Source organism: Leucoraja erinacea, chromosome 34 (genome assembly GCF_028641065.1).
Source record: "Leucoraja erinacea ecotype New England chromosome 34, Leri_hhj_1, whole genome shotgun sequence".
NCBI classification, from domain to species: domain Eukaryota; kingdom Metazoa; phylum Chordata; class Chondrichthyes; order Rajiformes; family Rajidae; genus Leucoraja; species Leucoraja erinaceus.
In genome coordinates, this window is record NC_073410.1 from 1542464 (window position 1) to 1560000 (window position 17537).

At 48.6% G+C, this 17537-nt stretch overlaps 1 protein-coding gene across 2 annotated transcripts in view; it reads right to left on the reverse strand.

Moving 5' to 3' along the window:
• Positions 1-17537, reverse strand: part of ndst2a (N-deacetylase/N-sulfotransferase (heparan glucosaminyl) 2a) — a 185217-nt gene that overhangs the window by 12399 nt on the left and 155281 nt on the right. For both annotated transcript variants that reach the window (XR_008726152.1, XM_055661626.1), the window contains exons 7-12: positions 17180-17365; positions 15886-16014; positions 6063-6245; positions 2449-2545; positions 1651-1774; positions 1073-1247 (exon numbers count right to left, since the gene is read on the reverse strand). Coding sequence is in view for 1 of the 2 variants with exons in the window: in XM_055661626.1 (XP_055517601.1) it covers positions 1073-1247; positions 1651-1774; positions 2449-2545; positions 6063-6245; positions 15886-16014; positions 17180-17365 (894 nt within the window). In the remaining variant the exon portion in view is untranslated. The remainder of the gene's footprint in view (positions 1-1072; positions 1248-1650; positions 1775-2448; positions 2546-6062; positions 6246-15885; positions 16015-17179; positions 17366-17537) is intronic.

Genomic DNA, 17537 nt, shown 5'->3' on the forward strand with positions numbered 1-17537 from the left:
GGTTAGCATGGACACGTTGGGCTGAAGGGCCTGTTTCCGTGCTGTACTACTGCATGTACCCGGAATGAATCACAAACAGAACTCTGTTACAGCATTAGTTGAGGCAGGTACTATCATAATGCTTAAGAGACATTTGGACAGGTACATTGATAGGAGAAGCTTCATAGGGATATGGGCCTTGGAGGGATATGGGTGGGACTAGTGCAGATGGGGCTTTTCTGATTAGTATGGGTGTCAGGGGTTATGGGGAGAAGGCAGGAGAATGGGGTTGAGGGGGAGAGATAGAATAGCCATGGTTGAATGGCGGAGTAGACATGATGGGCCGAATGGCCCAATTCTGATCCTATCACTTATGGCATGTTGGTCAGTGTTGGCATGATGGGCTGAAGGGCCTGTTTCTGTACTCTGTGACTATAACTTGTATTTTAATGTTGCTTTTTTTAAACTATTCGTACTGTTTTTATCAGGAACTGGATTGTTTTTATTTATGCGTGAAATGTTTTAGTTTTTATGTGCGATGTTCTGGTATTCCCTGAGAAACGTATTCCCATTTAGCACTGTACAATTGTTGCTTTGCATGATGACAATAAAACGATGCTAATGATAAGATGCTACATAATGGTTGGGTTTGCGACCCCCCTGTAGCGAGTGTGGGCCCCTCTCTCTGGGGCCGGGGGCCGGGGGCTGGGGGCCGGGGGGTGGGGCTGGGGGCCGGGGCCGGGGGCCGGGGGCCGGGGGGGTGGGGCTGGGGGCCGGGGGCCGGGGGCTGGGGGCCGGGGGCTGGGGGCCAGGGGCTGGTGGCTGCGGGCCAGGGGCCGGGGGCCGGGGGCCGGGGGCGGGGGCGGGGGCCGGGGGTTGGGGGCCGGGGGCTGGGGGCCGGGGGCTGGGGGCCGGGGGCCGGGGGTTGGGGGCCGGGGGCTGGGGGCCGGGGGCCGGGGGCTGGGGGCCGGGGGCCGGGGGCCGGTGGCCGGGGGGCCGGGGGCCGGGGCCGGGGGGGGGGGGGGGCTGGGGGCCGGGGCTGGGGCCGGGGGCCGGGGGGGGGGGGGGGCCGGAGGCTGGGGCCGGTGTGTACCTGGTACCAGGAGTATGCCCTCTCTGCCGGGTTGATCAGGATGGCGATGATCTTTGCTCGGGGAAGCAGGGCCGCCGCCCTCTTGGGAACCACCTCCGACTCAAAGTAGTTGGCGCTCTTCTCAAACGTCAAGTCTGTGCTCACGTTTGACGGGATGGGGAAGAACTCCATGTACCTGAGAAATTATTCGGGCGTTGGAAGCAGAATGATGGAAACTTCCCCCCCCCTCCCAGCCCCCTCCCAGCCCACCCAACTCTCCCCCTGCCCACCCCCCCCCCCCCACCCCCAACTCCATGCCCATGCCCTCTTCTCAATAGACAATAGACAATAGGTGCAGGAGTAGGCCATTCAGGCCCTTCGAGCCAGCACCGCCATTCAATGTGATCATGGCTGATCATCCACAATCTGTACCCCATTCCTGCCATCTCCCCATATCCCCTGACTCTGCTATTTTTAAGAGCCCCATCTCTCCCCCCTCCCTGCCCCTCCCCCTCCCCCCCCCCTCCCCCCGCCCTGCCGCTCCCCTACCGCCCCCCCCCCCCCCCTTGTCCCGTGTGACAATAATGACGTTCGCTCACCAGTCTATTCCTTTGTGGTAGTTGGCGCCATTGAAGAACTGGATCTCCTCGTAGGTGACAGGGCTGGGGAAATTACTCATGATTCCAGGGTGTAAGGACAGGAAAAAGTGCAACGCTGTGGTACCTGAGGAAAGGAGGTTATTAATCACCCAGGCAGCATTTTCAGACATCCAGCTTTCTTCCACTCTGCATTGAGCTTCACGGCTAAACCTTCCTCAAATATCTTCCACGGTGGAGCAGCGGGTAGTGCCGCTGCCTCACAGCGCCAGAGACCCGGGGTCACCCCTGTCTACGGGCGCTGTCTGTGCAGAGTTTGCACGTTCTCCCCGTGACCTGCGTGGGTTTTCCCCAGGGGCTCCGGTTTCCTCCCACACTCCAAAGACGTGCAGGTTTGTAGGTTAATTGGCTTTGGTAAAATTGTACTTTTTCCCTAGTGTGTGTGTGTGTGTGTAGGATAGTATTCAGTGTGTCTGGGGATCACTGGCTGGCACGGACTCGATGGGCCGAATGGTCTGTTTCTGTACTGTATCGCTAAAGGCCAAAACACCAGAGGTCAGCAGGGAGCTCTAATCGTGGCACAATATTTAATCTGGAGGAAGACTCTCTGATAGTGTGACATATCCCCTATCACACGGGCCATCCCAGATTCTTCTGAAACTAGAGGAAATAATTAGTTTGCTAAATAGTTTACAAAAATGATGAAAATAGTCTCCCAGCACTTCTGATAAATATCGACACCCAGGCTCCATGGAAAGATTCCAATGATTCAACTGGGACTAAATTAGGGAATATAGTTACCAGTTTTTTGAGGGCCGATGATAAGGAACTTTGGCAGCCGGTCACAAGTCTTTTCTTTCGACCAAATGTCCTTGTGTCGTCTGTCATCGCACGGATTCTGAAAATCAAGATTGACTGCGAGGAAATAATCATCTAATAAATCGATAGTTTTAAAAAAAAAACGCATTGCCTCTCGCACACGCACACACGGATGGCAGTACAAGAGCACTCTGATACCCCACTGCTGGGACACACACACGCACACGCACTCTCAGGCTAGTGTACACGCACAGTTAGGGTACATGGACGTGTACATTGAAGACCGGGTTCGATCCCGACTACGGGTGCTGTCTGTACGGAGTTTGCACGTTCTCCCCGTGGGTTTTCCCCGAGATCTTCGGTTTCCTCCCACACTCCAAAGCTGAACAGGTTTGAAGGTTAATTGGCTGGGTACAAATGTAAATTGTCTCTAGTGGGTGTAGGATAATGTCAATGAACCTTTTCATTCAGAGGGTGGTGGGTATTTAGAATAACTTGCCTGGGGAGGTAGCCGAGATAGATACTGTAAATGCATAAAAAGAGACTTAGACATGTACATGGATGGGAAAGGTTTAGAGGGATCAACGCGTGCAAACGGGACTATCTTAGATGGAGCATCTTGTTCGACATGGATGAGTTGGGCTGAAGGGCCTGTTTCCACACTGTATGACTATTTTCCTCACACATCTCACTTCAACATGTTACGTGTTACGGGGAGAAGGCAGGAGAATGGGGTTGAGAGGGAGAGATAGATTGGCCATGATTGAATGGTGGAGTAGACTTGATGGGCCGAATGGCCTAATTCTGCTCCTATCACTCATGAACATCCCCTCCCACGGTTGGCCACGACATGTGGAGACAAGGGCAACGAGAAGCTCAGGGGGGGCATTGGCTTGGCGGTGCCTGCCTGCCCTGTCCTAACCTTCAGAGGTCTCTCTGCACCACAAAGCTGCTTCTCATCCTAAGCAGAGCAGTGCAGCAGCCCCTGTTACTTAAAAACGGTACAAAACATTGATTTTCTGAGCGCGGTGGAAGAATCATGTTACCTGGGTCAATTAGGCCAGAGGCAGGCAGCAATGGAAGGCACTTTACTCACTTGCTAATCCCAAAGGGCCCTCTACAAAATCAAACCTGGTTTCAAATCCATTCTTTTGTTTCCCAGAGCTGCCTTGTCGATGAGCGATCCTTATTGTACATGTGCACTGCATGCCGATATCTCCCCTCGACCGAGCTAACCATTTCCCCTTCATCATCATACGGAGATGAATTCTCCGACAGTTCTGAGCTGCTTCAATAACAGACACCTGACAGTCCAGGTACTGACTGTGTGCTCCCCCAGGTAACATCTCCAAATCTATTTGCAGCGTGGATTTTGTTCCAGGTAATTGCAAACAACAACAGCAATAAGCAGTTCCAAAATGGATGTACTCTGGAGATAGTGTCGGTATTTCAAGTGGAATATTAAATCGAGCAAACAGGACTGGATTATAATCGGACCAGAGGGGTTTAACAAGGTTTGATAGTTTAGTTTAGTTTAGAGATACAGCATGGAAACAGGCCCTTCGACCAACACACTAGTTGCATGTTATACCTACACACCATGGGAGGTTTATAGAAGCCAATTAACCTTCAAACCTGCGCGGCTTTTGGGTGTGGGAGGAAACCGGAGCACCCGGAGAAAACCCACGCGGTCACGGGGAGAACATGCAAACCCCACACAGACAGCACCCGAGGTCAGGATGGAACCCGGGTCTCTGACGTTGTGAAGGGGGCAGGGTGTCGCAGCGGTAGACCTAATATCAGGTCTCCCCTCAACCTCAGGTGCTCATGATATCAACAATCCAGGTTTGTCCAACCCTGCCTGGTCGCTGATACCCACTGATCCGGCCAGAATCCTGCTAAACCTTCCTGTAATGGGCTGACCAGAACTGTGTGCAATACTCCAAATGTGGCCGAGCCAATGTCTTGTGGTGCCTCTTCACATAGAGGGTGGTGTGTGTGTGGAACGAGCTGCCAGAGGAGGTAGTTGAGGCACGTACAGTAACAACATTTGAAAGACATTTGGACATGTGCATGAATAGAGGAATGTGGGCAATGTGTGGGACTAGTGTAGGTGGGGCATCCTGGACGGCATGGGGCCTTTAATATTAGTATTAGTCTAATATTGTCACGTTTGCAGTAATTCTGTCATAGAAACATAGAAAATAGGTGCAGGAGTAGGCAATTCGGCCCTTCGACCTGCACCGCCATTCAATATGATCATGGCTGATCATCCAACTCAGTATCCCGTACCTGCCTTCTCTCCATACCCCCTGATCCCTTTAGCCACAAGGGCCACATCTAACTCCCTCGTAAATATAGCCAATGAACTGGCCTCAACTACCCTCTGTGGCAGAGAGTTCCAGAGATTCACCATTGTCTGTGTGAAAAAAGTTTTTCTCATCTCGGTTTTAAAGGATTTCCCCTTTATCCTTAAGCTGTGACCCCTTTTCCTGGACTTCCCCAGGGTCCCCTGTCAAAAGCTGTTCATGGCGTTTTTCATTCCATTGATCGGGCTACATGCTTGAACAGGTTTGATGGGCTGAATGTGTGGGAAGGAACTGCAGATGCTGGTTTATACCGAAGATAGACACAAAAAGCTGGAGTAACTCAACGGGACAGGCAGCATCTCTGGAGAGAAGGAATGGGTGACATTTCGGGTCGAGACCCTTCTGAAGAAGATGCTGCCTGTCCCGCTGAGTTACTCCAGCCTTATGTGTCTATCTTTGATGGGCTGAATGGTCCACATCGAATCAATGATTGGATAAACTAATCAGTGGCAATGGAAGCAACAGCCTCCAGGATGTGCAACTTGGATTACAAACAAACTCAGTGCAGAGCAGTTTAATATCTTGACCCTTACCCTGGGGAATCTTGTAAATCACTGGAGTCTATTTTCAGTCAGAGATTCTTTAATAAACAGAGTGTGTAATTAAGGAATAATCAGCATGTTGCAAAGGTAATCAAGGCCAGGGCCTGCCGGCTCGTTGCAGAATTGTTGCATCACAGCACTTCCTCACTGTCTGGTTATCTGATTTATTGCTAGACCGACAGATTCACTATCTTGCTGCAAACTAATCAAAGGGCCGTCACGGTGGCGCAGCGGTAGAGTTGCTGCCTCACAGCGCCAATGACCCGGGTTCGATCCCGACTACGGGCGCTGTCTGTACCGAGTTTGTACGTTCTCCCCGTGACCTGCGTGGGTTTTCTCCGAGATCTTCGGTTTCCTCCCACGCTCCAAAGACGTGCAGGTTTGTAGGTTAATTGGCTCGGTGTAAATGTGTAAATTGTTCCTAATGGGTGGTGGATAGTGTTAGTGTGCGGAAGAGAAAGATCAACCATGATTGAATAGCGGAGTAGACTTGATGGGCCGAATGGCCTAATTCTACTCCTATTCCTTATGACCGTATGACCTTAAACGCTGGCAGGTGGGACTAGTGTAGATGGGACATGTTGGCCGGTGGGGTACGTTGTGCCTGTTTCCAAGGTATGACTCTGTGACACTATCTAGCTGTGACACTGGAGAGGAACTCTGAGTCCAGGTGACTGGTCCCTACCTGCCACAGAGGGTCCTTTTCCTCTGGGAAGAGCTCGAAGTACTTGGCAGCCAGTTCCACCGGCGGCAGTGTCTGCAGCTTCAGGTTGGTCCAGCACTGCACGAATTTCACCAGGCTCTCGAACGTGTACAGGCCCAGGCGGTCATTGCCGTAGTTGGACAGGTGAGTCATGAAGATACTGATCTGCAAGGCAAACGCAAGCAAGTGGTCAGCTTCAAACATCATGTTGGTCCACGATGGACCATGAGCAACCACCTTGGTCAAGAACGTCTCTCAATGTCAATCAATCACTCTGGCCGATTGGACACATTCCCGGGGGGGGGGGGGAGAGTGGGAGAGTCTAGGACCAGGGGTCATCGCCTCGGAATTAAAGGACATTAACGGGGTGTCAGAGGTCATGGGGAGAAGGCAGGAGAATGGGGTTAGGAGGAGAGACAGATCAGCCGTGATTGAATGGGCCAAATGGCCTAATTCTACTCCTATCACTTATGATCCTATGGCATTCCTTGAGAAAGGAGATGAGGAGGAATTTCTCCAGTCAGAGGGTGGTGAATCTGTGGAATTCTTTGCCACACAAGGCTGTGGAGGTCAGGTCAATGGATATATTTAAGGCAGAGATAGATAGATTCCTGATTAGTGCAGGGGTCAGGGGGTATGGGGAGAAGGCAGGAGAATGGGGTTGAGAGGGAGAGATGGATCAGCCATAATTGAGTGGCGGAGTAGACTTGATGGGCCGAGTGGCCTAATTCTGCTCCTATCAATATATGAACTTATGAACTCTTGTTATTTTGTCCAGATTTAGGGAGGCCCGCAAATTGCCACAACTGGTAAAGATGTTGTCAATATATTATTTAAATGCGTAAGGCATCGCACACATTGCCACACGATAACACCAAGTACTGAGGCACATCACCAAGCCATCTCCTGCACTTATCAGTAAAACCACTGGGGGAGCCAGACGCTGCAAATCCAATGGCTCACAACCAGGTTGAGAAGTATGTGAACTAAGACAAGACAATTCAAACCTCTTCCGCTGGATGGAATAATCAAATATTAGAGGGCGCAGCTTTAAATTGAGAGGGGCAAAGTTTAATTGGGAGCAGCACGGTAGAGCTGCTGCCTCACAGCGCCAGAGACCCGGGTTCGATCCCGACTACGGGCGCTGTCTGTACGGAGTTTGCACGTTCTCCCCATGACCTGCGTGTGAGTTCCCTCCGATATCTTCATTTTCCTCCCACACTCCAAAGACGACGTACAGGTTTGTAGGTTAATTGGCTTGGTGTAAGTGTGGATTGTCCTGTCCTGCTGAGCAACCAGCATTTTGTGTCTATATTCCATATGCTTTACAGCTTTAGAATAAGATTCAGAGCTAAAGGCAGTTTACGATATCAGGTAACATCAGTCACTGGTGTATTAAGCATCGAATTATCTAGTAATTGGAATTAGCGTTTGAAATCAAAAAGAAAACGAGACAGTTAGCGCTGAACAAAAAATGAACGATCAGATATTCTTACTAAATTGCTTCTGAATTAAAATGAGATTGCACATCTTTCCACTGTGCTATAAAAGGGTTTCTTTTAGTCTGAAGCTTATTCAAGCAGCAAATGATTGAAGCTGAATTACAGTTCCCTTTCAACTTACCTGTGGGAGTTAATTCAGAGATCCTAAATTACGATTAGTTGCATCTAATGAAGGAATTCTAATCTTGTGCAGGAAGGAACTGCAGATGCTGGTTTAAACCGCAGATAGACACAAAAAGCTGGAGTAACTCAGTGGGTCAGGCAGCATCTCTGGAGAGAAGGAATTGCCGACATTAGGAAGCCTTAGATACTGCCTCACCCGCTGAGTTACTCCAGCATTTTGTGTCTACCTTCGATTTAAACCAGCATCTGCAGTTCTTTCTTAAACACCTCTCTACCAGCTGTTACACTGTGCTACCCGACATATTTGTCCTCAGATGCTTGTTCTAAATGCCTATTATTGTAGAGTCATAGAGTGATACAGTGTGGAAACAGGCCCTTTGGCCCAACTTGCCCAATGTCCCAGCTACACGTCCCACTTGCCTGCGCTTGGTCCATATCCCTCCAAACCTGCCCTACCCATGTATGTACCTGTCTAACTGTTTCTTAAACGATGGGATAGTCCCAGCCTCAACTACCTCATCTGGCATCTTGTTCCATACACCCACCACCCTCTGTGTGACAAAGTTACCCCTCGGATTCTCTGAGCTCCGGTTTCCTCCCACACTCCAAAGATGTGCAGGTTTGTAGATTAATTGGCTTGGTATAAATGTACATTGTCCCTAGTGTGTGTAAGTGTGTGGGTATCGCTGGTCGGTGCTGACTCGGAGGGCTGAAGGGCCTGTTTATGCACTGTATCTGTGAACTACACTAAATACACCAGGCTAGAGTTGGCTCCAATCCAAGGACATGCAATGGCACGCCATGTTTGGACGATGCACTTCATGACATGTCCCGTGCAAACAACGCAGAATGTTTTCAATAAGATCAGTCGAAGCTCTACACACATTTCATTTAGTTTAGCCTTTCGCAAAGGTGTCTTTATGTGGGGGAGAATTGTGTGCTGCCTGTGGGCTCGGTTCAGTTTCAAGAATCAGTTTGCAGAGCTGTTTGCTTAGCGTTCGGCCAGAAATCTGACTTATTCACCGGGAGGGATTTCACATATGTGGGTTAAACAGTAACTTAGCAGCAAACTTCAGTGGAGTGGGAGGCATCCAGATCTCAACATTGTCAAGCCAGTGGTATGGATGTTGAATAGATCATTCTAGTAACTTCTACACCCCCCCCCCCCCCCCCCCCACCTCCCCCACCCCCACCCTGGCTGTTTCACCAGCTCCACAGTTCACAACCATGTACAGCTCCACGTCTACACAAGGAGTGGTGAGTGTGTGGAATGGGCTGCTGGACGTGGGCGGTGTGGCTGGGACAAGTGCGTTAATGGTGTTTCAGAGACTTTTGAGTAGGTGCGTGGCCACCCAGGAAATGGAGGGATATGGGTGATGTGTAGGCATACCAGAGCTGGTCTCAGTCTCATGGTAGACCAAACATGCTGGAGAAACTCAATGGGTGAGGCAGCATCTATGGAGAGAAGGAATAGGTGACATTTCAGGGTTGAGACCCTTCTTCAGACTGCTCAGAGTTGGTCTCAGTCTCATGTTGTGTCCGGACATTGTGCGACATTGTGTGGAAGGTGGTGGGAGTCGGTGGAGGACACTGGTCGAGGGACGAGGGTTGACGGGACGGCCCAGTGGAGGAGACATCTGCAACTGGACTTTGTGGCCAACTTCAGCTGGGACTGGGAAATGGTGGCAAAAGCTGACGCCTACTGCAGATACACTCAGTGGACTGGTTCTATGTGTTATGCGCTCAAACAGAGGGTTGTACTTATGTCTTACTGAGTTTCAGGCAGAAAAAGAATCTCACCGTATATTAGACCCATAGAGTTATACAGTGTGGAAACAGGCCCTTTGGCCCAACTTGCCCAGACTGGCCAACAATGTCCCAGCTGCACTGGTCCCACTTGGTATATCGGTACATGTGATGACCATGAATGTTGACAATGAAACTAAAGGATCATCATCAATGTTTGGCTCGTTGAGCGATGGCCTGAGGACAAGGTGACCTGCCGACCTAAAGCCGGAACAAGCAACTGCCCAGCACCATAACTCCGCTCAAGGGCAGCAAGGGGTCGGGATAAACGCAAGCAACCGTGAACAAATAAAAAGCAGTATGCATCAGCCCATTAGATTTCACAACACCAAACAGAAGGAGAATAGTCATCAAATATACAGCCACTTGGTGCCAGCTGCTCATCATCCAGTTACAGAACCTTGGATCGCATTGACCAATGGGTTATCGCCGTTGTCTACGGACATGGTAGAGTTTTGGATGCGTGGGACTAACTGGAGAAGAGGATCAGTTGGGAAAGTAAGGTTGGGGCAGAATATTCACTGTGATGAATGGCAGAGCTAACTCAAGGAGGCAAGTGATCCACCTGCCCCACTGCGTTCACCACCAGAGCACCCAGCTTAAGGGCGGCATGGTGCCGCAGTGGTAGAGTTGGTGCCTTTACAGCGCCAGAGACCCAGGTTCGATCCTGACCAAGGGTGCTGTCTGTACGGAGTTTGTATGTTCTCCCTGGACCACATGTGTTTTCTACAGGCACTCCGGTTTCCTCCCACACTCCAGACATGTACACGTCTGAAGGCCAATTGGCTTGGTAAATTGTAAGATTGTTCCCAGTGCATGTAAGATAGTACAGGGATCGCTGGTCAGTAAGGATTCGATGGGCCGAAGGGTCTGTTTCTGCACTGTATCTCTAAACCCTAAACTAAACTAACTGACTAATGGAACACTACTAGTTACTAACCAACACTACTAGTTACTAACCAATGCTACTAGTTATTAACCAACACTACTAGTTACTAACCAATGCTACTAGTTATTAACCAACACTACTAGTTACTAACCAACACTACTAGTTACTAACCAACACTACTAGTTACTAACCAACACCACTAGTTACTAACCAACACCACTAGTTACTAACCAACACCACTAGTTACTAACCAACACAACTAGTTACTAACCAACACCACTAGTTACTAACCAACACCACTAGCTACTAACCAACACTAGTTACTAACCAACACCACTAGTTACTAACCAACACAACTAGTTACTAACCAACACCACTAGCTACTAACCAACACTAGTTACTAACCAACACCACTAGTTACTAACCAACACTACTAGTTACTAACCAACACTACTAGTTACTAACCAACAACACTAGTTATTAACCAACACTACTAGTTACTAACCAACACTACTAGTTGCTAACCAACACTACTAGTTACTAACCAATGCCACTAGTTACTAACCAACATTACTAGTTGCTAACCAACACCACTAGTTACTAACCAATGGCACTTCTACTAACCATCATTCAAACCACATTACAGACAAACTCAACATCACATGGTCAACATTCTCTCCGCCCACCTAAGAAATCCTCCAACCAACGCAAATGTCCGAATGGCAACGTTAGCATTCCAACCCCGATCCCGACCCCGACCCCGGCCGTGGCGTGGCTGTCCCCGAAGGCAGCAACTGGCAGCTCACGCACAGACGCTCTCCTTCCCTCCCCTCCTGCTGCCGATATCCCAGGGACTGAGGGACTGAAGGTTCCTCTGCCCTGGAGCTTCAGCTGTTGTTGAACCTATGCTAGTCCAGGCTAGTGAAGGACAGCATGTCACATTGCTGACTTGTTTCTGACAAGCATCACTCGGGCCTCTGGGCAACTCCTCGTGGGGTAAACTGAGACTGACCACCCCTGTGCGCTCCAGTTCTTGATTCCCTTACCCTGGGAAAAAGACTCTTTCATTCACCCTATCAATGCCCTCACGATTTTATACAACTCTATAATATCACCCATTAAATTCACGTTCACTCTGACTTTGAAGATGATTATATCACAGTCACAAGGAGATAAGGTGCAGGAAAAGGCCCTTCGGCCCATTCAGTCCATGCTGACCATCGTTCTACTCCCCTACACACATTTCCTCACTTCACTTGTATATAGAGAGATGTTCGCAACAAACCGTTGCAAGTAAATTCCCGGGACAGTTTCAGTTCCATCTACAGAAGGAATGCAATATTCTGAAGATCCAAGCAACAGATGAATTTATTTAAAAAATAAAGCATCTATGGAGCTAAGGAAATAGGCAACGTTTCAGGCCGAAATCCTTCTGGAAATAGGCAATGTTTCAGGCCGAAATCCTTCTGGAAATAGGCAACGTTTCGGGCCGAAATCCTTCTGGAAATAGGCAACGTTTCGGGCCGAAATCCTTCTGGAAATAGGCAACGTTTCAGGCCGAAATCCTTCTGGAAATAGGCAACGTTTCGGGCCGAAATCCTTCTGGAAATAGGCAACGTTTCAGGCCGAAATCCTTCTGGAAATAGGCAACGTTTCGGGCCGAAACCCTTGCGGGTTTCGGCCCGAAACGTTGCCTATTTCCTTAGCTCCATAGATGCTGCCTGACCCGCTGAGTTACTCCAGCACTCTGTGAAACGTCACCTATCCATGTTCTCCACAGATGCTGCCTGACCCGCTGAGTTACTCCAGCACTCTGTGAAACGTCACCTATCCATGTTCTCCACAGTTGCTGCCTGACCCGCTGAGTTACTCCAGCACTCTGAGAAACGTCACCTATCCATGTTCTCCACAGATGCTGCCTGACCCACTGAGTTACTCCAGCACTCTGTGAAACGTCACCTATCCATGTTCTCCACAGATGCCGCCTGACCCGCTGAGTTACTCCAGCACTCTGTGTCTACAGAACTGTTTCAATGTTCCAGCTGCAGAAGGAATACAATGTTCTACGACAAATGAATTTATTTAAAAAATAATCTGCAAATCTAGAGTATTTTGAAGGTCAAAATCTCGCTGTATTTGCATTCTCTGACAGAACAACGACTGCTTATTGCAAGTAGCATTTTGCTGCCAACTTTGGCGGAGTTTACAGATGGCCTTTCGTTGCTGCTGGAACTGCAGGATGTTTTAAAGAGAAGGAATGTTCCGAGCTGGACTATTTTTAACATTGTTATGTCTTTAAATGAATAAAATCATGATTGGAGCCAAGAGACAGCAAGTCAACGTGAATCAGACAGCGTTACCAGTGGCGACACGGGGGGGGGGGCTACCCAGTCTTAGAGTTCCTGGAGCGGCCCAACGTGTGGAATCATCTTGTTGTCCCAAGTGACCCAACTTTGCTCCTCCTACTGAACCCGCGCGGCTGGAATAATTCCATGTATCCCGCTCCCAATCTGGCAGCAGGATATCGACCTCCATCTATCTCCCTCTCCCAAGAGCGGAAGGAACAGGAGAAGACTTATGCTTTGGCCCCTCGTACACACTCCACCATTCACCCAAGCCCATGTGAAGTCTGCTTGTACGAATTTCCTGGTTCCCATGGCATCCAAAATAAATCTATTAATAGTAGGTTTAAAAATGCTTAATGACTACCCTTCTAAGCCAAGTATCAAAGAACCTCCTTCCTTCAACACGAGCAGAAAGCATCGCAACCCCAATTCTCATCGCCAAGAAAAGAAATGTTGCGTTAAACCTCTTCTCGAAGTCAAAGGTCAACCCTTGACCACTGGTTACTGATGTCTCCCTCACCTTCTCAGCCATTGCAAACTATTTTCAAAAGTACTGGCTACAAAAGTGTGAATGTTTGATTAACACAGATGACATATCAAATGCCAAGCCCATTGTAAACAATCTGACTTTTTATAGATGCAACAAATGCATAAAAAATACAAGCTGATGCAATTTTCACAGAAACAAAGAATGATTTGAAGGCTTGGTGTGGGAGGGGAATAGAGTGCCGCCCTGGCCAATGTCCCCATATATTGATAACAGCAGAGAAGACATTTGTGTGTTGGTGTAGAAAGGAACTGCAGATGCTGGTCTACACTGCAGGCACAAAAATGCTGGAATAACTCAGCGGGTCAGGCAGCATCTCCGGGGAAACGGAATAAGTGATGTTTTGGGTCCGAACGCATCTTCAGACTGAGAGAGAGGGAAGTCGCCCATTTCTCCACAGATACTGCCTGACCCGCTGAGTTACTCCAGCACTCTGTGAAACGTCACCTATCCATGTTCTCCACAGATGCTGCCTGACCCACTGAGTTACTCCAGCACTCTGTGAAACGTCACCTATCCATGTTCTCCACAGATGCTGCCTGACCCGCTGAGTTACTCCAGCACTCTGTGAAACGTCATCTATCCATGTTCTCCACAGATGCTGCCTGACCCACTGAGTTACTCCAGCACTCTGTGAAACGTCATCTATCCATGTTCTCCACAGATGCTGCCTGACCCACTGAGTTACTCCAGCACTCTGTGAAACGTCATCTATCCATGTTCTCAACAGATGCTGCCTGACCCGCTGAGTTATGGTGCAGCAGCATCTATGGAGCTAAGGAAATAGGCAACGTTTCAGGCCGAAACCCTTCTGGAAATAGGCAACGTTTCGGGCTGAAACCCTTCTGGAAATAGGCAACGTTTCGGGCTGAAACCCTTCTGGAAATAGGCAACGTTTCGGGCCGAAACCCAGAAGGGTTTCGGCCCGAAACGTTGCCTATTTCCATAGCTCCATAGATGCTGCCTGACCCTCTGAGTTACTCCAGCACTCTGTGAAATGTCACCTATCCATGTTCTCCACAGATGTTGCCTGACCCGCTGAGTTACTCCAGCATTCTGTGTCTAATCATCTATCGGTGTTACCCATCAATAATCAAAGAGGATACTTGTAAAAAAAGCTGTATTTTTACTTGATGGTCAAAAACTACATGTTATGACCAGGCATCCCGCTGGACATTATGTATTTCACTGGTTTGTGTGATTGAAACAGACAAACAAGGTGATAGGTAAAGTCTGACTGATCCATTTAGACGGTAGTTGTTACATAGAAACATAGAAACATAGAAATTAGGTGCAGGAGTAGGCCACTCGGCCCTTCGAGCCTGCACCGCCATTCAATATGATCATGGCTGATCATCCAACTCAGTATCCCGTACCTGCCTTCTCTCCATACCCCCTGATCCCCTTAGCCAGAAGGGCCACATCTAACTCCCTCTTAAACATAGCCAATGAACTGGCCTCAACTACACTCTGTGGCAGAGAGTTCCAGAGATTCACCACTCTCTGTGTGAAAAAATATTGTTATAGCTGGAGTATTAGGCTTGTCCCATTTGCCTGCATTAAGCCCTCTCAACCCTTCCCATCCATATATCTGCCGAAATGGCTTTTAAACATTTGCAATTATATCCACATCTAGTTTGTGAGGGGTCAGATTTGGCCCAAGTTCTGTACGTGCATGGCAGAGCCAGAGGTGGGTGTGTGGAGCATATTCCACGATACACCAGCACCTCTACACATGAGCTAAATGTCAGAGCATTTTGGCCCTCCATGGCACAATGTTTCTGAGAGCTTGCTGTCCTCAAACTGGCAAACATGTCAGTAGAATCAAGGAACTGCACACAAAGACACAAAGTTCATGTCTTAGGAGCAGAACTAAGTCGTTCGGCTCATGGAGTCTACTTCTCCATTCAATCATGGCTGATCTAACTTTATCCCATTCTCCTGCCTTCTCCCCATAATTCCTGACAACTTTACTAATCAGGCTTCTGTCAATCCTCGCCTTAAATTGCTTGCCCTCTACAAAATCTAGTTTTAAACTTTTCAGAGGTTACACCAGCAAGCAATGTCACAGAGGAAGCAGTGGCAACAATGCCATGATGGCAATGAATGTCGGTGCGGGCTCGAAGGGCCGAATGGCCTCCTCCTGCACCTATTTACTAACAATAGTGAGTTTATTTGTCATACATGGTGACAATATTCTGACTGGAATGAAAATTCTTGCAATGAAATACTGCCAACAGCAATCCAACAAAGATACGAAAACGCACACCACCAGATTCAGGGATTGTTTCTTCCCAGCTAATATCAGACAACGGAACCATCCTACCACAGCTAGAGAGCGGTCATGAAACACTACCCACTTCATTTGGAGACCCTTGGAATATCTTTGCTCGGACTTTGCTGACTTTATCTTGCACTAAACGTTATTCCCTTTACCATGTATCTGTACACTGTGGATGGATCAACTGCGATCATGTATTGTCTTTCCGTTGACTGGAAAAAAACCGCAACAAAAGCTTTTCACTGTACCTCGTTACATGTGACAGTAAACCAAACTAACTTAGGGTTAAAATGTGCTTGACATCACACTCACTGGGTTGAGCAGTACAGTCAGGAAGAGTTCTCCGCCCTGAATACTTTTATCCAGTTCCTTGGATCCTCCGGGATATTCGTTATAAAAGATGGTGTGTGTAAACAGTCCACAGGTCTGGCGTGGTAGAACCTGCAGGATTTCAAAAAGAGAAGGTTTGTCAGGCCTGTGTCAAGGCAACATTTTTGTACACAGACATTTGTTCAGATCTATCATTCGAGGGAGCAGCATTAAACTTTGTCTGTTTGTTCCTGCTGCTGGAATCCAGTGATGTGGAACAGCGGGAAGTGGCTGGAGGGCTGAAACAGGTGATGCCCAGTCTTGTGTAGGCTTCAATCTTTGTCTCAGCCCCCCCCCCCCCCCCACAATGAACACAGCGGCATCACAAACAAGCCAAAGCCTCGCGTAAATAAATACTTAATTTACTTGAAACTATTTTGACATCTCCTCACAACATGACAACGAACAAAATCTCCTAACAATACTCTAAGAGAATATCTTTGATCCTGTGTATAAAAGGCTGATATTAGACATCCTTGTCAGTTTTTTGACTTGCATATCTATATATTGAACGGTGGCGGAGTTGCTGCCTTACAGCGCCAGAGACCCGGGTTCTCCATGACCTGCGTTAGTTTTCTCCACGATCTCTAGTTCCCTCCCAAAGACAGACATGTCTGTAGGTTAATTGGCATTGTAAATTGTCCCCAGGGTGTACAGGATAACGTTAGTGTGCGGGGATCGGCGGGGCGGTGCGGACTCGGTGGGCTGAAGGGCTATTTCCACGCTGTATCTCTAAAACTAAAACGAAAAATAATATTTATCTTTCTCACCTCGTGATCTGTAATTCATTCCCAACATGTTCTGTTCTCACCTCTACTCCTGAACACTGCCTAGCAACATGTTACTTTCACAAATAGTTTGAACTCGGAATGTGTTGTAGCGGGTGTAGTGGAAACAATCTCTTCCTCTTGTGTTATCAGACTGTTAACCCCACAATTGCCAATCTTCCAATCTACCTCATATTGATCCTTGCGCTTTTTAAAAAAAAATCTGCACTTTCTGAGCAGCTGTGACACTGTATTCTGCAGTCTGGTTATTTTCTATTCACATCACCCTCTGTACTTAAAGCTATGCCCTCTAGTCTTTGATATTTCCTACCCTTATTGAGGTGTATAAAATCATCAGAGGAATAGATCGGGTAGATGCACTGAGTCTCTTGCCCAGAGTCGGGGAATCGAGGACCAGAGGACATGGGTTTAAGGTGAAGGCTGTGCAAGCTGAGGGTGTGTCCACTCACCCTGATGCCATTGTGGATGAATCCCCTGCGGTATCGAGCCGGCTTCAAGTGTGGGTACTCCTCTGTACTGGTCACCTTGATCCCCCAGATCGATTTCCAGGCCTTGTAGAGCTGCGTGTGGACGGGGTACACCCCGGAATGATGGGGGGCAACTGCATAGCCCATGTTGGTCGGGATGCCGTGGTCCTGGAACAGGCCAGACGTTTGGTTAAAACAAGTTACACTCAAATAATGTTTCGCCGAACACCTCCGCTCGGTCCGCAATAACCAAGCTGACCTCCCGGTGGCTCAGCACTTCAACTCCCCCTCCCACTCCGTCTCCGACCTCTCTGTCCTGGGTCTCCTCCATGGCCACAGT